General features: G+C 40.4%; 3 protein-coding genes across 5 annotated transcripts; all 3 read left to right on the top strand.

Annotated features, from left to right (window-relative positions):
* The first annotated feature begins 346 nt into the window (after positions 1 to 346).
* On the top strand, positions 347 to 5,347 carry LOC105666595. Of its 2 annotated transcripts, none has more exons than XM_020866901.2 (5): positions 347 to 662; positions 779 to 1,388; positions 2,545 to 2,718; positions 2,909 to 3,201; positions 3,550 to 5,347. In XM_020866901.2, exons 2-5 carry the CDS (start codon positions 935 to 937, stop codon positions 3,970 to 3,972), a joined length of 1,344 nt encoding a protein of 447 aa, XP_020722560.1. In that variant the 5' UTR covers positions 347 to 662; positions 779 to 934; the 3' UTR covers positions 3,973 to 5,347. The 2 variants fall into 2 exon arrangements, with proteins under 2 accessions (XP_020722560.1, XP_020722559.1); XM_020866900.2 differs by having other exon boundaries at positions 779 to 1,511; positions 2,599 to 2,718.
* Positions 5,348 to 5,796: 449 nt separating this feature from the next.
* On the top strand, positions 5,797 to 9,095 carry LOC100649428. Of its 2 annotated transcripts, none has more exons than XM_048412925.1 (5): positions 5,797 to 5,935; positions 7,085 to 7,224; positions 7,454 to 7,766; positions 7,856 to 8,049; positions 8,195 to 9,095. In XM_048412925.1, exons 1-5 carry the CDS (start codon positions 5,865 to 5,867, stop codon positions 8,569 to 8,571), a joined length of 1,095 nt encoding a protein of 364 aa, XP_048268882.1. In that variant the 5' UTR covers positions 5,797 to 5,864; the 3' UTR covers positions 8,572 to 9,095. The 2 variants fall into 2 exon arrangements, with proteins under 2 accessions (XP_048268882.1, XP_012172541.2); XM_012317151.3 differs by lacking the exon at positions 5,797 to 5,935 and adding an exon at positions 6,630 to 6,848.
* A 6,020-nt stretch (positions 9,096 to 15,115) lies between these two features.
* Positions 15,116 to 17,542, top strand: LOC125386362. The gene is made up of 3 exons (XM_048412316.1): positions 15,116 to 15,392; positions 15,702 to 16,218; positions 16,606 to 17,542. The coding sequence occupies exons 2-3, from the start codon at positions 15,711 to 15,713 to the stop codon at positions 16,959 to 16,961; spliced, it is 864 nt and encodes a 287-aa protein (XP_048268273.1). The 5' UTR covers positions 15,116 to 15,392; positions 15,702 to 15,710; the 3' UTR covers positions 16,962 to 17,542.
* The last annotated feature ends 2,887 nt before the right edge of the window (positions 17,543 to 20,429 follow it).

Below are 20,429 nucleotides of genomic sequence, written 5' to 3'. Positions count from 1 at the left end.
TCACAATTAGTACGTATTTCGGCTTCTGGACCAGATCGAGGAGATCAGAAAAGAAAAAGTAAAGAATGGTTCAGATGGAGCGTCATCAGCCGAAATTCCAACCGGTGAAATCGGTCCGGCGGTCGTTAGACCCGCGTCGAATTCAATTGGATTTGAATCAGAGGAGAACGACGACCGTCTACGTGCCAGAGAGAAAGAGACGAAGCGTTTGTGGCGGGAGCGCAACCAACGAATGAACGAACGTGGAAGAGAGGAAGGTAGAAAGGAACGGACAGAGGGACGGACAGACGGATGGCCGGGTAACCCAGATCGGATCAGCCGAGGCGATGCTACGAAGGCTCGGCAGTAGTATCGAGTCGATGGTCGCGCACCATTCCGACGTCTTCATCGTTCCATTCACCAAGGTCTTTACAGTGTTCGATTCTAAACAAAATATCTAAACCTACACGTTCTTCAAGAATTCTTCGATATTTCTACAAGACGATTCCAAAGTTGGTTGCACACTTTCATGTCATTTACGTGTTATAACAGTGAGAATAGACAGTCTCGTGTATCTGGTGTCACTTCAAATGAACGATCATTTTGGGAACCAAGAAGTCAGAGGACCGTGAATCCCCGACTACCAATTAAGCTTCTTGATTTCCGAGAAGAACTCGTTCACGGTAATTATTACTTACTCGATTGACATTTACTCGATTGAGATACCATCTGTCATACGTCTCCGCTATCTCAGTTCAGAGATCCGTTGTACGAGATCGCGTTGCTTTTATTATTTTAGGAGACATCGAGCGAACGTTGCGGACCGAGATGCAGTTATCTTTCGGCAATAAGAGAAGCTAGTCAAGAGAGAAAGAGAGAGAGTTGGTGAGAGAGAGATAGAAAGAGAGATAGAGAAAGAGAGAATCGTGCGAGACAGGTTCCAAGTCGGGGGAACATGGGAGGATCGAGAGACGGCGTGATCTTGCTCATCTTGGCGGTCGCGTGGCTCCAATTGACGGTCGGGGTCGAGGACCACGTGGCGGCCTTGAAAGAGACCGACCATCCAGTACAAGCGGATTCTATCGAAAACGAGGTGTCGTTTAGCAGTGACGAGTTGGATCAGCATCCGCACTTGATGCCCGGTAAACCTTCGAAACTCGACACGAACATTAATCAAATGATACAGACGGACGATAGGTCACAGTATCAGATCGAGGCGACGCGAATGGAGAACGCTACAGCGTTTCCATTGGAGTCGACGGGTTGCCAGGACAACAAGACGACGCCTTGCGCGCGAAAGGATCTGTCCGATCTGTTCGACAGGTTGTCCAGGATCGACACGTACAACGTGACCGACTCGGTGCAGATCATAAGAAATCGGGGCGTCATCGGCAGGAAAGACGAAAAAGGTAACGACCGGCCGGACGCAAGCCTACTCGATAAAGTTCGCCGGTTCGCAAGAGAACACGTAGTAAAGATACGTCTGAACCAGGACTTAATACCCGGTAGAAAAGCTAGAACCTTCTTCAACGGTGAGTCTACGGAACGTGTTCGTGTCACGCTTTCGTAATCTTCGCTCGCACCAACGGCGCATCCGCGGGTTTCGCAGGATCATTGTTTTATGTTGCTATGAACGTTGTTGCCTCTTCCGCGGACCGATTTCGTTTGCTTGTCGCTGTGTTTCCCGCTCGCTGAGGAGTCGTGAAACGCGTTCGAGCTGGTAAAACTGGGTCTTGATTGTAGTTGCTCGCGTTCACTCCTATACAATATTACGTATCTGTATGAAATGAAAGGTGGGCGTATCATGCGGTATCTGCCTATAGTGTTCCTTTGTGGACATGTTGAAAAATTCCTTTACAAATGGACTGGATGGCCAACACCGTCTAGAAAGTAGACATGTTTGCATAGTTTTTCAAGTTGACTTTCCCAAAACAAGAATCACGAGAAGTGAAAGAAACGACGGAAGAGAAGAGTAAACGTTTGACTTGTCAGAAGGTAGAAACCTGCTTTCGGTTCATTTATTTTTACGCCTGAATCTCCAAACTGCCGATTCAGGTTTTGTCCAAAGACTGGTTTCGACTAAATGACATTGCGATCAAGGCCCAAGCACGCTTTTCGAGAAATGTTACACGCAATACACGAAAATACACGCGCCCTGACGCCAACAGGGCGAAGAGTCGCGTAACGAAACGAAGGGACAACACCGCCATCGCGCGTCGACCATACGCTTTTCACACATCACTGATTGGCTTCTCGCTAAAACATGCTAAAAAAAGACGGTTAGCTGGTTCACCGCTGATTGGCAAAACGAAAGATTCGGCTTCATTCGCGACAATTACCAACGTTGCGTAATTTCATTCATTTAAGATCGCCGTGGCAATTCGAGAGATACCTTACATGTATGTTGAATGATTTTTCAGAAAGAGATCTTATGTCTGCCACTGTGTGAAGTAACTGAGAAGGCGAGTGAGAAAGAGAGAGATATATATATACATATATGCTGGCTGCAGCATGGCTTACAGGACTAACCGCAAGGCTTTAATTTGCTGGTACTTTTGCTTTCAGCCATCTTTCAGGGAAAGAGTACCTTTTTAACAGGATTCGGACTTGGTTTTCTAGCATTTGGCCTGAAGAAGCTGCTGCTACCTCTGATCTTTGGTGTACAGATCATTAAGAGTGTTCTACTGGCGCTTTTCCTGCCCAGTATCATCGGAAGTATCGGTAATATCGTCGGTAAAGGTACGTACTTGTACCACTTACTTTAATTGACAATGCGATTCTGTAATTCTAGATATCCAAAGCGTTACACTCATAGTAATCATCTTAAGTTGGTAATTGAAACGTGCGATAACAGATTTAGTTTATCTGTTTGTCTTGTTTCGTAGTCGAATTGAAAAAAATCCGAATATTGATCCAATTTGTTTTGTAGGAGTTTCATCGTTTGCGCAATCATCGCATACCACGGCGCAGCCAGAAGAAAATTTCGAGTTCAAGGATAATTCCGATTTGTACAACGATGACTACCTGACGCGACAGCCGGTAGGAACATTACCAGCCTCTGTAATGTACGATGAAAGTATGATGCAGTCTCAGAAGAGTCCAGAAATCGCATCGAGATATTCCTTCGTCGATCCTAGAATAACCCACGCCAATGCTGTCGCTGATCGTTATTACACTCGCCACGTTGCTGCTCATGGACTTTCTAAGAAGCAAGACTTTAAGGTAATGTCTCTTTTTCTAACAAATTTTCTAATTCGATAAATCATCAACTGTTATGATATTACATTCACTGACGATTTCATTATTTTTCTACGAGATCTTTCAACCTTCTTCTTTTATCTATTTTATTCAAAATTTCTCCAACAAATTTCCTAGTTCAATTAATTGTTAACGTTATACCCATTGAAGATCTCATTTTAACAAATCGTCATTCAGATGTCAAATCTTCAAATTTCGACTTACGATATATAGTAATAATCAACATTTTATCCAGTCTATTCACACTGTCCTACGAAAATACAATGTTCGTGTATCAAAATTTTCACAAAAGTTCTCGTAAAAAATGAACAGGTGTTTCACGAAATTCCAACGAGTTCGCTGCTGCTAACTAACTACGATCCATTCTACTCACCTCTGTTATCTCGCCTGGATGCCGTGTTCTCTCGTCTGGGCCACACAACGGAGGGTTGCAGAGAATACGCCGTTTGTGCGATGTACCGAAGCCCCGCCAGGTACGCACCGTATTCGAATCTGGTCTCAGCACAGCTGTCCAGAGAGCTGAACGAATTAAGAAGGCCCAGTAGCGATAATCCCGATGTTCTGAGGTTCTTCCGGTACATGAAGGCCGCGAAAGACGGACAAGATGGCGTGAAATGCGAGGATGCGTACGCGAGTTGCGCAATTGCACGAGAGGATCAAACTCTCAGGCAAAATCAAGCGATGTTGGCTACCTACCAAGACATCGACAAGCTCGTCCACGCGAGGAAGTTATAAAAAAGAAGATAGAACAGCGAGGATTCAATCCTGGGACTGAATGACCGATTGAAACCAAATCGTGTTTTTATTCGGTTACGTGTGATTCGTTGATTGTCGTTGGTTGTACTTTGGTATACAGGTATCGAGCACTTTGAGCGAGTTTCTGTAGCGATTATAAGTTGCAAAGTACAGTTCTTGAAAATAGTCTGAATAGTAGGTATAATAGTAATTTAGGATATCAGTGAATTTACCTCAACTGTGAATTTTTATTATTTGGCTCCATGGTTCGATCATTTATTCATACGATTACCGAGTATGTAATCTGGATATTTAATAACTCATTAAATTATATTAAATTTTAAAAGTTTTAAATTGTAAAAGATTTCGATTAATTTAAGTGAAATATGAATATCGAAACTTTTGATATTTATGGATTTAACAAGTAGTTCGGAGTGAGTAGTTCGGAGAGCGCTTCCTCTGCGGACGTTGAGATCTCCGCGAGGTCGCTGTAGCGCCTAATTACACACGACCTTCTTACATATATTTTCAAGTTCCTTGCTGTTCAGAATATTCAAAAGATCACTCACCAAGGCTCAAAGATCGCTATTTCTGTACCTGCTTATCTCTGTACACGACGACATATATTGTTACTCGGGCAATTACGTACTCAATAGTCCAAACAAGATCAAAGATGCTTAATGCGAAACAATTTCGTGCAATTAATCGGTCAGAAGGCTGACAACGAAGGAAACAAATAGCAATCATTAGGTCGACCGTGATAACGGTACATGATAGCTGGATTGCTATATATCATTACCGGTATTCGAATGTTACGCTCTTACATAATAGTCGACTTACCATGGTTAGAAGTAGGTCCGACAAATAATACGCGATTAGAGACACGCACGATTTACCAAGAAAGAATTTTATGGTCGTGTATTCGTGGAATTCGATGTTTCGAACTGCCACGTTCGAATTTCCATATAGTGATGCTCGATTATACTTAGTCGAGTAATCATGGAAAATCGTGGTGTCGCGACGTCGACGACGCCTCGATTTTCCACCAATGAAACGCAGTCATTCGCGATTTAGCGGTTTAATTTCAATAACATATCGAATGATTGTAGGACGCGGAACTTAAGACCACGACGTTTCTTTAATTTCTATTTAGTTCCAATGTGCGTCGGTCCACGCTCCGCGGACTTAGATATTTATTTATTAGCCACGAGGAATCGTGATTCTTAATTTATTAATTAATAGTGCGAGGCGTATGAACGCTCACGCACCATTACTATCTATTTATTTATTCGATAAGGATCAGAGACTCGATCCGACGCGGGTCAACGCAATCAATTCTTGTACAGTGCGTGAATAAAACGCTGTGAATGCGCTACGATCTTTTCTTTTTCTTCTAGAAATTGTTCTGTTTACTATAAGCGAGGGAGTTACATAAACTAGACGTTCTATGTGCGCAACTGATAACCTAAAAAATTGTATTACAGTCTTGGTGAAATTTTACTTGCCGCAGAAGCTCGAGGAAGCTGTTACCTGTAGAATGGTTCCAAGAAAGGATGACCGTCAAACAGACGTTCGTGTGAAGACACAAACACACGTACTATGTACGCGTGCGCTGGACACGAGAGAAAACGAAAGGGGCAGAGCGATGACGCACGCTCGATCATGGATTACGAAGGAAAGTTCAACGACTCTGTTTTGTTCGTCGCTCTTGCTCGTCCCTCTTTGTTCAAAACCGCCCGGTTCCGGTCCTATATCCGGGGACCACTTTCACTTTTGATTTTTTTTTACATCATTTTTTTCCCTCTGCTCCCGCGTCAACCCACATCCTTCCCCTTTCACTGTACCCTGTATGAACGCTCGTTCATATAAATGAAGTGGTCAGACGCGAGCGGATGCATCGCATTGCTCTAAGTTCATCCTCCGGTGTTATTAGCTCGTTCTATCCTGCATCTCCGTCGAAAAGGTGAGAATCGTGCTCGCGACTGTAATTTGCGTAGTCTCTTCCAGAATGATATTGATTTGACAGTGCAATTTTGTTGTTGCGGTTGAAGTATGGTCATTGCGGTAGCTTTGTGATAAGGTTAATATTTTTATACCTTTTTTTAGTAAACGAAAAGTGGTTTGGTTTAAAATAATGGAATGAATTATTGAAATTTGTTTCGTCAGTGGAATTTTGTGGTTACTGGGTTGCGGACTTTTATGCACTTAAAAACGTATCTTTACGTAGGTTCTATTCTTTTGGCTTTTTATAAAAATATAAATTTGTATAAATCCCGTAGTCTGACGATCGCACGTAAACTGCTTATGGAGTTAGATTATTATGTAACTGAAATTATAAGAAGATGTAACGTTTACATAGATTAAGGGTTGTAATATCGATATACGAATCAAGTCTTCGATCTCAAGTCTTGGATCTTGCAAAATCCCACGAAATATTAAGGTCTAACGAAGATTAATCCCTAATGATCAAGAAATAACATATCGTTCCCTGTATATTTTACAAATACGCAATTATTTGTAAAACAACAAAGGTTTCCACGAGATCGTTCGACGTATTGTAGAGTCGAAAAAAAATTAATCATAATTACGTTTGGTGGCTGAAAAATTTGGCGCTTGATCAAAGAGAGTGCGTGATCGGCGTAACAAATACTATGAACGCGCGACCGGAATACAAGGTTATGGACCCGGTTCCTTTGAACCAGGACTCCGGATTGGTCCGTCCAGGTAACGGCACTTCGATATCTACCGCGCGGTTACGATCGAAGTTGGTCTCTACCAGACACTCGAGTGCGGTTCGTGAATCACGACCAGCGTTCTTTTTTCCACTAAATCGTGAAACGATGTCGTGCTGGGATCCAGTCGGTTGATGGAGTCTGGTAAGAGATAGCTATCCATTTCTCATTCGAAATTATTCGCTGTACTCTGTTTTTGTTTTTGATTGTGAATCGGACAAGGCGCAGCTATTTTGACAGAACGCGAATGGCGCTACGGTATCCGTCAGTAATTCGTTTGTTCGTTTTGGTTCTTTGTTTCGTGTGAATGACGTATCGAGGGATATTGTTTGACGAGCGTTTCACGTGAAACTAGTGTCGATAAAGAAACGTGACTGCAGGTACAACATTCAGGTGAGAAGCATGCGACTAGTGCAATTGCTGGTAACACACGGTCTGGTGCTGTTGTTGACGCTGTTGGTACCCTGCCTGTCGGTTACCTTCGAGGATGGAACTTCCGATGAGCGCTCCGAAGTGCGTGGTAAGATATTTCATATTTGAAATAAAGAGTGTTTACTTTAAAATTAAAGTAGAAGTTAATTTATAGATATAATTGTGAGAAATATCTGTCGTCAGTTTACTAGAAGAGTGACACGTTTAAAGAATCGTCAATGTCGAGATATCTGCAAAATGAAGTTCAAAAGCAAGCTATTTATTATAATAGCAATACTATAATTATTATATAATAATATTTGAATTTATAATTCTAGAGAACCATGTGCCAGAGCCGCCAGAGCCGCAAGAGCAGGTCGTTTTCAATAAAACGCGTCAAGGTAAAGGGCTTTTCGACTGGATCGGTCTAGGCACAGGACGAAATGTAGATCCATACATAGCGAAAATAAATCAGGGCTGCTTAAACGGCGACCTGGCGGAATGTTTCAAATCTCAGGCTTTGAGTTATTTCTCCGATTTCTTTGATCACTCTCATTACGACCTGAATGATTACGTAAAGGTCGTTAGAATGTCCAGAGACGTGGTACAGGAAGTCAATCGTCGGCCGTACGAATATTCTGGGGAACCAAGGTGAAATTTATTCTAAGAACGTCTACGTAGTTTCCTCTGAGATCGATACGATGCAAAATTTCTCTTTACTAATACTTTTATCATTTCAGGTCTAGCGACTCTGAATGGGATCAACTGATGAAATTCGCTCTTAGAAAGGCGGAAAAATTCGTGAAAACCATGGCTATCGAGTTGCACATCCCTTCCGAAGAAACTGGAGAAAATGAAGTGTACTCTCCACGATTTTTGGATGAAATTGCCGACGAAATTGATACTCTTGAGAATAAAAAAGACTCTCTTTTCTGTGAGTCTATCTCCAACAAAAATTGTATCCCCTTTTTACTTTCAATACTAATTAGTACTATTACTAACTATTATTAATTTTATTCCATTTATATAATATTACACATATACGCATATCATTAACTTCTTTTTTTTTCTCCTAACAGCCCGTCATCAATTGAAGAAACTTTTTCTTCCAATGCTCATCGTACTGAAGCTTTTCAAATTGAAGTTACTCCTGCTTCTGCCTCTGATCCTGGGTTTAGCGTCTTTCAAGAAATTCCTCGGTTTCTTAGCCATTGTGATACCTGGTCTAATTGGATTTTTCAAGTTGTACAAGCCACTCACGCAGAGTTATCATCCACCAGTGTATAGTCAGAGCGGTATAGGTTATCCTTATTACAAGGAAAATTCCAATAGTTATCCTTATCCTGAACAGGATGGCCACCACGGTCTCGAGTATGCAAGTGGATATCACAGAGATAGCAGCGTATCTTTTGGTCAGGATCTTGCTTATCGAGGCTATCGGCAATACCAATCGTAAAAATACTCAATTTTGAAATATTGTTTTACATTGCCTTTCTTCGCTCTCTTTCTTAATGTTAAAGAACCTGATAGTATTACGATATTTGCGTTGATTATAACCATTTCTATCTTTATATGATCGTGTTAAAGTCTTTGAGATAAGAAATTTTGGAAAAACTCTAATTCGTAAGAATTTATATGTAAATTTTCGATATGAAAATTTACGACACAAGCTCTCTTCCTAGATTAGAAATTATATTGTGCTGAGACGCGTTGCCATTTTTGAACAGTCAGATGTACAAGCTCTAGCTGATCAGCCATGTTTTCGGAAACTTTCCGGATCAATGAAACTTTTAATTGATCTATTAAGTTCTGTATATATTACTTAAGTGCGAATGTAGATACTTGTATGATCAGTGGAAAGTACCATTCTTATGTTATACATGTGCTATTATTTATTGTGTACGTCGTTTAGAGCTTTGTAAGCCTAGCTTTATAATATAATTAACTATTATTAATAAATTGAATCGTTTTCTGTACGAATTTCATAATTTGATATTATTATTTATAATTTGGTAAGTATTATCTATAATTCAAAATTATATGATAATAAAATAGAATATTGAATCGTATTTCGATATTAATGTCAACATTAATAAAATTTCAACATTAATTTCGCCAAAAGTATCTACATGTCTTCATATATGTAAAACAATTTCTCTGATAATAACGATGCTTCTGGTTTTCTATTAGTCTGTAGTTGTTTTGGTGTTGCATTACGATAACAATCCAATGAAACGGAAATTGCAATAAAATTGGGTCATTGGACATGAAAAATGAAATCTTGACCAGAGGTGGAGCAATAACATTGTCGATTGCAGTTTTCTTAGCTAATAGGTATAGTGAAACGAAGATAATGAATAGTAGGTCGACGCGAACAAATTCATCGACCTGAATCATTTAATTTTTCAATTCTTTATTTTTGTATTACGTTCATGTGAATTAATGTTTACTTTTATTATAAGATTGTCAAAATTTGTTAGTTTAATCAAAGATATGGTTATCGTTCTATCGAGCATTGAATATATTTCTCAGTGGGAAATCACTCAAGAGCGGTCTTGTACAACGTTCCATAAATATCACATTACCTTGTTACCCCTTTTTCTTCATTTCTACAGCTCATCATAAGTTCTTCGAGCCGGAAGTCGCTGAAAAATAAGGTCATGACATTACTAATATCGTAAAGAAGATCACATTCAGTTTCTGATTTTATAGATCTTGTACATTGATATTGAGGAAATACGAGACACGAAGAGAAGCATGCACTTCTCATAGTTTATTGTTATTCGGGGCTATACTCATAAATAATTAACAGCCAGTCTTCAATGCATGGCCAAATAAAAATCTAAATTCACGACCTTAAAGCTTACTATAAAAACATTGCAAAGTATACCTCAATTAATCATGTAAATATAAAATTCAGACTTCATCTACGATTTCTCTTCTTTTACAATAAATTATCTAATTTTAGATGACCAATTAAAAGTTCAAATTCATTATATTAAAATCTGATATTGAAGGCTCTGTAAAGCGTAGCTGAATGAATTATTCTACGAATAAAATTTCTCTACGTTTCACCCTTCGAGTTAGCAGAAAATAGTGTGTCATCGAAAGCCGTGTTAATTGTCCCATCGATAATATTAATTTCCACGTTGTCGCTTACATTACCATCCCTTCCTTAAGACACAATTTCTCTCGTTAACATTTCCAACGTACTGACAACGGACAAGCAATGGAGTTACAGTAATAATAGTCCCGATCAAACGGTAAGCTCTTCCATTCGACTCTTTCATGTCGATGGACGTTTCAGCGTGGTTCACGCGCCCCTTCCCTCTTTTCTCCGCGCGACAATCCCGTGACAAGCGACTCGAATCGCGTGAAAATCTTGTCGCAAGGATCACGCTTGATTTTTTCTCTCTTTCTTTCCTTCGTACGCTTGAAAAGGAGGAACAAGCATGCACGCGGCAACCGGTTCGATGCGATTCTCACTCGCGATCCAGAGAATCGGATGGAACGGACCTGTTGACCAAGTGGCCTCATTCGATCAGAAGACCGGAAGCGGCCCGCCGTCCTCAGCTAATACACGGAAAACACGGAAAGTCATGGCGTATTGCCTGGCAAAAACAACCGATTTTGCAAACCAGTTTGTACGAACGATGAAATCCCGCATTTCCGTTACACGTGCGACACTCGATTCCTCAGATTCTTCCGGGTGGTCGAAGAGTAACCCGGAGTAACCTGGAGAATTAATCAGAACTAAATGTAGGTTCGACTGAATACAGTTTCTACAATCATCCAAATGTCTTTCTTCTTATGAAAACCGCGAGAGAAGAACACGGTAAGTCACACTTCCCATTTTTCTTTTTTCTTTTTTACAGAGAAGTAATTTTAAAACTTATTTATGTCGTCAATTAATCCCACGTTACTATTTACTTTTGTCGAGTATCTTGAAAAAAGTCGCGATCGTCGTTTCCGATCCGTTTCTGCGGTCGCAACCTCGAGTCTTGAAAGACGACAGATCCGTTCTATTGTTGTTATCGATCCTTTCATCCAGAATTACGATCCAAGTCGCGCGTCAACTATCTGAACGCGTGAAAATGCTCCTAGTTTCACTTTTAAACTACCGACCATCGATACAGGACGACGTCGCTTATACGAATCTCCTTGATTGATATTGACAACTTGAAATCAAGGTCGTTGATGGTCTTTCGATCGAACAGTGGCTATTGTGACCTTGATACACGCATGGATTCGAAGGGGTGGCGCGGAGGGAAGCGAAATTTCCCGTACGGCACGGTCGATCGAGCCGCGGAACCAAGTCGCGCTAAATCGCCGATACGAATGGTAACGTGCGAAGGAAAAAAAATGAGGGAACAAGGTTACCTGGGAGAAAGTTAACGAAACAGGTAGATATCAAAGGCGCTCGAGCAATGCAAATCGACGAGGGATCGCACGTGATCGTTCGTGATTTTTTGTTTGATCAGGCGAAGAATTAAATTCCTCTTCTGTTAGCTAGCCAGCTAGCTAGCTCTGTTCCGGAGAACGGTTCTTCGTCGATGGACTAAGATCTGCGATAGAAGATGTTGAGTGCTTTATGATGTATATGTATTTACGTACGCGTTAGATGAATGAGACTTTGACACGAAAGTGTGCCTGCTTTTACCTGGTAGATTATAATTGATGTACCTTCTGGTTATTCTGGTTCGTTAGTCGAATTTCGCGAGATAGAATGCGGGGCTTTTAGCGTAATAGACATTTCCGAAAGACAGATGTATCGGACACGGTTTTCTATTAGATTGTCGTGGTTGGTCTTGGCAGAGATATTAATCGATGCTGGAAATGAAATATTCCTCCGCATATCTGATGGCATTTCAACGTATAACTGTGTCGGCCTGCATTTTATCACATTGTACTTCGTCTTTTCTTTAATTTTAGTATCGAAATTTTCGTTTTACGTCTCTTATCACGATGAAATCGGTGATATGGAAACAGTATGGAGAAATTTATGACATCTATAAAAGTATATAAAATTAAACACACCATATTGGTTACAACACTCATTAGATAAAACACATCCGAATCTAGGCTCTATTTCTTCATTTCTACTCATAAAGATGTAAATTCGCGTAAGCATTTGTAGTATAATCATTACCGGAGAAGTTTTAAGATGTAAGAATTCGCAGAATGCACGTAAGATGTAGGTGAATATAAAATATCTAAAACGTAGTACTCGTGATGCTATGTAATAGGTGTAGACAATTTTAACCACTTAGGCTTAGCTATCTTCATAAAGATACGAATATGCACGAATATCTAAGTAACGAAAAATATCTATTAGCATAATATTGGCTCTAAATTGAACTTGTGGATTTCTTTGAAAACCGGTCACCCACGCCGTCTGGATAGCAAGACGGCCCCCGGTTCTGACGAATCGTCCGATTGGAATTCGATGTAACGGTCCGTACCAAAACACCTTCCGGGGACTGTGAGATCGAGTCGACGTCGAATAATCGGTTACCATATACGATTCCACGGCGGCATACTTTTCGTTGTTTTTTTAACGCCGGTTGTTTCGTCGATCGGGCCTCCGGCTAGTTTAGGTTTCGTCATTTCTGAACGGTGTCCGAGTTTTCGGCGGCAAGGCGCTGAAAAATGGATAAGAAATATAGAACGACCAGTTGACAACGAGTCCAACGCAATTTCAAGTTTGTAATGTAAATTGCAGAGCCAATGATACTCCAGTGGCTCGTTTTAGATTTCGTAGTTTAGATTTTGACCGCTGGCTTGGCAATCGAATTAAAATTCTATTGCTGGAATTTAGTTTCACTATGTGATTTATCGAGAGGTTGACCGATTATCTTAGCGAATTTGAATATTTGAAAGTTCGGAATATTGGAAAGTTTCAAGTTCGAATGTTTGCAACAGTTAGAGTAATTGATATTTTAAGTAGTTCAACATTGTAACAGTTTAACGTTTGAAAACGTGAAAACACGAAAATTTGGACATTTGAAACACAGATGTAATTTACGATCGATCTACTGTTCGGTAAGAATGATCGTGAATAGACCACTTGTTTGCCGTTCGCGAAAACAACTTGTATTAGGAACCGTCCCCGGTTCAGGAATGAAAAGCGGATATCGTTGTTTTTCCGCATACTTCCTCCCCTTCTCTCTCGCCGATCCGATCTCAACGAGACAAACCCAAGATGAACTCGCGATATCGCTTAGTGATCGATCGATCTCGGCAATAACGTTAAAAACGACTAACTGTTCTTATACAAAACTATAGACGGACATGTAGAAATTCTAGTTCTAGCTTTCTAGCATAATTCTTTCAAATCAAAAAAATGTTTTAATATTCAGGAAATATGTTTAATACACGCGACAAATACCTTTCATTTCTATTATTTATCTCTATATAAATAGAAATGAATCTTCTATTTAAAATTTAATATTCGGAAGTAATGTTTTAGTTCCACGAAAGTTAGGTAATCGAGTTTTTTAATTATTTTTCAAGGATTAAGAATTCTTCAAGGATTTTTTTAAAAACATCCTGAGTCTTTTCTTTCTTTAAGAAATCTTTCTTTAAGAAGCTTTTCTTTCTTTAAGAAATCGGGTGAACAAAGTCACCTGCACAAAGTTGCACTGTCTCACGAGCACACGGGGTTCGAACTTGGCACACTTCGTCACACACGCCTTCTTCCTGGCGTAATTGTTTCTTGTTACGGCACGCGGTGCCGCGATATTTACTTTCTTTACGAGCGTAATATAACGCTGGCCCGTTGCTTTCTAGCGCGTTTTTCACCTCGATTCGAGTTCTCGCTTGCCCGTAGTCACGGAATCGCTTCCGTGCACGTGTCGCGTCATTCTTTTGTTCGTGAATTCATTTTAATTGCCGGTATAGCGAATCAAGAGGAAAAGTCGGGAAAACTGACGAGAAATAAAAAGGTCGAGTCGACGAATTATACGAGTAAAGAGTCCGTGAAATGGCATTGATAAATCGTATTTTCCCCGCGAGTTCCGATTTCAACAGTTGTTTACGCGTCCTACGTGCGTGTTCTACGCTCTCTGCCCGAAAAATCAGTAGGTGAAAAGATGATGAGCGATAATGATCGTTAGCTGAATACCATTTACATCCGGAAAATGATTATGTTTTCAGATTTCCTCCGATATATCCTGATCCATAAATTCATATTCAAGAATAATATATTTAAGCAGCGTACAGTAATCCCAAGTTAACGTTTAAACGATTCAAATTACTACCCGGTTAGCACCCGAATCTTCTTGTGTTAAATTTATCCCTTGAATCTTCTACTAACACTTTTTTAATTGTATGAATATATAATCCATAAATTATGGTCTATAAATTAATATTGAAAAAACAGTTCAAGTACCATAGTCAAGTTAGCGTTCAAGTGATCCAAAGTATCACCCAAGTAGCATTCGAACATCATGGATCAAACCCAGCCTTAAAATACTCTACCAACAACCAAGATTCCAAACAACTATCGTACACTATAAACGTTATTATCAATATTGGACAAACTCATCAATAGCTCAACGCGAAAGATAGTGATCGAGACGTTACTGATAGCATCGACGGATCGTGTCGCAGTTATTGCGCCCGCAAGCGGCTACTCATTCGGCCGCTGGCGTGCGTGCTCCACATCCGTGACACGGTTCTCGCGGTGGGTCGTGGCTGGTCCCTACGCGTCCAGGAATCTGCGCGTTTGTGTACGTAAAACGGCAACAAACGACTCGACGGCGGTCGATCTCCGTCGATGGTGTATCCGAAGGTGTCCGGCAAAGGGGGAACCAGTTTACGGATAAGCGAGCCCTCGCCTTGGGATCTCTCGGGTCGGTGCTCTTTTCAGCGAGATCGAGCCGCGTAGAAGGAGGTAGTGCACGATGGATCCCACCACCGGGTACTGTGTCGACCAGTCAGCCAGCCAGCTCGTATCAAAGGCAAAAGTGGGCACCACCCGCCCCCGTGTGTGTTGTAGATTTCCGCGCCTCCCGTAGGAAGGTGGTGCTTGTGTAGCACGTTTTCGCATACGCAACTTCGGCCTGTCGTCTAGGTATATAAAGTGGTTGGGGCGAGACGACAGGTTCAGAATACTCGCTACGCTCGATCCACGCATCGGGTGACACCACGCCGTCAAGGGACACCTCTGACCAGCGATAAGCTCAAACAAGAAGGGACAGGCAAGAGGTGCCGTCTCTCGGTAGCGTGCCCTCGACTCCCAGCTTCCGTTCTCCTGATCACACGATCGAAACATTGGTGGGTACCTTCATTCCATTCATCTGTACCTTTTTCTTTATTTCTTTATCGTTAATTAAGCAGCTAGTTTTATTCCTTTATGATTTTTGTCTCTTTGTTTTGAACTATCGTGAGAATCCTATATTCCGGCGAATAGAGATAGGTTGTTCGCCTTACTTCGAGTCAATGATGTAGTTAATTAATAATTTAGAAACATTCTTCTAGAGTCAAATTTAGAATCCACTGCTTGTCAAACTCAACAAACAGAATTACCACTGTCAAAGAAGAATCGAATTACTATTTATAACTAAATTGTACGTATTTTTACAGAAAAACAAGATGAAGATTATTCTGTTATTGTTGCCGATCTCGTGGCTGGCTATGTGCCTGGCGACACCATTGGAGAAGCTCGACAAGATTAGCGTGCTCGAGCAGCAGTCTGTGACGCTGACGGATCGGGCCAAGTACGAGGAGGAGTTGCTTCGAAAGCTTAACTCCAAGTGCTCGCAAAACGACATGAGCAGCTGCGTGATGTTAAAGTTGGTTACCTACATGAACAAGCTACTGAAGAAGGCGTCGATCGAGCTGACAGACGATATCGAGATCAGAAAAACCAGCCAAGCCTCCGAGGAGGTGATTACGTTCGAAGCTGGCAGAAGCAACGACGATGAGTCCGAGGTCCTCGACCTTGTCGCGAACAAGGTGTATGCGTTCATCAAGTCTAGAAGTATCAAATGGAGAATTCTACCGGAAGATGACGTAGTTGTTTCCGCTTCGGAGGATGAAAACGGATCGTTGAATCTTGGCTTGTCCATCGAAAGGGCGGACAATATTCCAGTGCAGGATGGTAATAATATTTTTGCTATTCATAGCTAATAGATATTTAGGATGTAAAATTTAAGGTGGTGGTAGAAACGAAATAATCTTTTTTACCATCCAAAAGATTAACGAATCTATTTATAGAGAACTTTTCTTCATACGATCTAAAGACTTTCTTTCATCCGAAACTTTTCCTTTTCATCTCAGATTTCATGAACAAGAGATTTCTACCCTTGACATCTACATCGTTCATCTTGACTTTTACTCTCTGTTTTCTGATTACGTTCAAATACAAATCCTTCGATGTAGCAATCTTGTCACGCCTCGCCAGACTTTATTGCCATAGAAAGTCTTAAGCGTTTTGCCTTCCTCGTGGAAAGTGACATCACAGGCTCATCCAACATCCAACTTTCAGGTCGCGGAAAGAAGAACAATAACATGGGTCCGTTGATCGCGGCGGCGGTGCTGAAGGTCGGTCTGATCGGTGGTCTGGCCTTCAAGGCGCTCGCGTTACTTGTCGGCAAAGCGTTGCTCCTTTCCAAGATCGCTCTTTTACTAGCCGGTATAATCGGTCTGAAGAAACTGTTCTCGCAACAGAAGCACGTGACTTACGAGGTGGTCGCTCATCCTCATCACACTTCCAGTCACACGTTGGATCATGGACACGGGGACAGCTATTCCAGCGGCTGGGCCAGAAGCTTCCATGGTCAAGGTCCGATTTCCGGGCAGACAGACGCTCACGATCTAGCTTACTCGGCGCACGCGAAGTGAGTCGAGGTGTTAGACCCGTGGATTCGAATTCGTGGTACCTGATGACATCGTTTGCTATCTGCTAGACCTTGTCAGATCCACTGATTCTTGCCAATATTCTCTTGCCGTTAGATTTAGTATCTAATTCCTCTCTGTCACTCTTTATTCTATCTTCTTCATTTTTTTTTATTCCTCGTCTCTCGAACTTTACATTCCTACTTGGTCTTTTCTTCTACCTTTTTCAACGGTGATCTTCCTTTCTTGACTGTGGACGGACAATAGACATAGACGGCATGCGACACAGTGTACTTTGGACAAAAAGAATTTAAACAAAGATTTCGATTATTTAATGGACTGCTTAAAATGACACGATGGCATAATTCGTGTGTATTTGTCGTTCTATTGACTTCTAGCGATGAATCGCATACTCACAAGCTATTAGAAAGTCGAATCACGATCGTAGATAACCGACGGACGAACGAGACGCTCCCATAGAGACGGAAAATTACGGACGCGCGAAAACCGACTGCTGCATACTCCCTCTGTAACTATACTTTATTTATCCATTAATTTATGATTAACTTATTCACCTGTTCCGCCATCACTGGATGCAGATTGTACAATAATGTTATGTTTATGTTATATTTTACTTGTATAAATAAATATTTATTGTTTTTTTATAAAACGTGTATGTCTGGTTAATCCTGTGTAAAAAATTAGTCCGATATTTAATTTCCTCTTCTTTTTTGAAAATATCTAAAATAATAATAAACAAAATAGTACTGCATGTAGAAAGATAAAAAAGGTCATTGAATTCTGAAAAAATGCTTTATCTAATTTATTATTATCGCTTCTTGGTAAACGAGTCGTGCGAGTTTTCGTTCTTCGCGTATTTTCATGTAATTTAAAAATCATTGCGAGAGAGACGAGTGACACACAATTCAATTATTTCTTTTCCCAACCAGAAAGGAAAGGTAAGTTGTTAATTATGAACTATTAGCTTGAATTACGGTACTTGTGAGTAGTGATAGAAATTACACGTTTAGATACACGTGTCATTTTATCATTATTTATTACAGCTATTATGCACAGCAATTATGATTAAATCCGAATAAGAACGTGGCAACGGAACTCGTTAAGTAGCTTCGCTAAACAAGATTGCCATTTTTTCTAGGGATCTTAAGAACAAAAAAGGATATTCAATTCGACGCAAGTATTTCATGTTCACATTCTTGAGGTATTTTATACTATCATGAAAAATTAACGAACTAAATAGTTCGTTATCCTTGGTCTGTTTACCGTTTGGAAATCTAAATCGAATCCGTTTGAGAATCTTTATGATTTCACTAATTGACAATTTACCGGTGGAGTGTAATTAAAAATGTAGGAATGTTCATTCAAAACATTTGGATGGAAAACAATCGTCATCATTTATTTCCAGTATATAAAGTACACAGAAAAATCATAACCGTCGTAGAATTTATTTATGTACGATTAGACGTACTATCGACTATATGAAAGTTGAATGGCGTATTTCTAGCTGTTCGATTGTAAAAATATGTCGAATGTCTCGTGGTATTCGTCACGTCGTGCTTCGCTTTGCGGAACTTAGCGGGACTTTAACATCAAGTGTGACGATGGCGTCGACTTATCCTAGAAATTTGATTTAATACCATCTTTTTTTGGAAGCATTTCAAATTTCTAAATCTGTCAATTCACTGAAAATATCTTCTCGATTATTCAAACAAATAATTGCCATTTCCTAGACCTCTAAAAAATAAAAATAAAAATTAGTATTAAAATGATATAAAAATATGCAGGCTTTCCATAACTTTCAAGTGAGGGATTTTTGGAAAAAGTTTAAAAATTACTTTTCAACGTCATCGTGCACAAAATCATAAACGTTCTCAGGCTCCCATACCCCAAATTCTCGACGCCTCGAGGTGTTCCCCACCCTGAGGAATGTCAACTTTCGGAGATGTCAAAGATGATCGGAACGAAGAGAAAACTACAGGAGGACCGCGATGCACAAAGTATCTCTCTCATTCGAATAAGTTGTCCTCGTTTCGCGGTAGCCGCTTTCTCCACCTCGATTGGGAAGGATCGGAAAGGAGATGAAGGCTCGATAAGGGACACTCAGGAGAAAGAATCTCTCTATCCCTTCCTCTCTCTCTGTGACATCAACTTTCGGTTTCGGGTACGGGAGAGAGGTGGCCGTCATCGTTGACCCAGTTACCGATGCTCGTAAGTCGGAAAAAATCGACACGTGGGTCAATCGTATCGTATGATCATGAAAAATGATGAATTAATTTTTCAAATTGGAGATTCAAAGTTTATACGATTTGATCTAACTGTTATATAATCGAAATAGAAAATACGTCTTCCAAACGTCCACGATATACACTTCCTGATTATTTATTAATTATTAAAGGTCGATAATTAAATCAGCCTTGAGTTAATTTTAATAATCTTTTAATCGAAACAAAATGTCACATATTCCGCGTTAAAGGAATTACAAATGCTTGTTGAAAGTTAATATTTTTGCCTGCTTTTGATTATCCCGTGTGATTGCAATTATGATATGTTCCTCGATCGAAAATTCGTGGCCTGGTTTCTTTTCGGAAGCGTGTTTTCGCCGGATTCGGAGAAATTCGTCGCGAGAGGAGAAAGTATCTAGATGTATCGATCGGATCTTCTTATTGCCGACACAGAAGGATGTCGGAGGAGCGTTAATGGTGTCGACGAGTCTGTGAATGATCGATTGCCCCGCGTCGACACACATTTCGCCTATCGAAAGGAGAAAACGTCTCCGCGATAAATTCTAACACCCTCCCTACCACTGCGGTAGATTACAGAAGTTTCTGGAGAAACTTGGAATCGATTAAATGCTGTTAACTTTTTTATCAGAGAAACGGGGACACTCGTGTGCGTGAATTTTATCGAGATAAATTCATATGCTATAGAACCGTAATATTTAGAACTGATGTTACAACGAAATCTATGAACATTTCAAACGAAGATATAAAAATAAACTACTCGTTAATTAAAAATTGCTATGTTGATACATTGAGAAATATAGTTCTAATGATTGAAATTCTAGGTGTATGGAATTTTAAATTGAGAAGACGAAGAGTTACTCTGACAGAGATCATAAGTGACAAAATTTCAAAGGAAATCCCGAACGAATTTCTTGGAAACACATAGTTTTCCAGTATAATTTCATAAACTTTCCATTATTCAAGAATCCAAGGTATACACCTCCAAACTATCGTAAAAGTTTCCCAGTTTCAAGCGGCGGAATCTCGCCTTCGCCCTTGAAGGATCCGCGAAATCCAAGTACGAGAAACGTTCACGCACTCTCCCCATTCCCTCGGTAGCCAATCAATGTGAAAGAAGAAACGAAGAAGAGAAAGAAACGGAGAGAGGAAGAAGACTCGAATCGATCGCGAATCGTCCCATGCGATCGTCGATCGGATTTCAAGGATACAC

This window comes from Bombus terrestris, chromosome 15 (assembly GCF_910591885.1).
Source record: "Bombus terrestris chromosome 15, iyBomTerr1.2, whole genome shotgun sequence".
Taxonomy (NCBI): Eukaryota; Metazoa; Arthropoda; class Insecta; order Hymenoptera; family Apidae; genus Bombus; species Bombus terrestris.
Note: the sequence above shows the minus strand (reverse complement) of the source record. Positions and strands in the feature narration are given on the sequence as shown.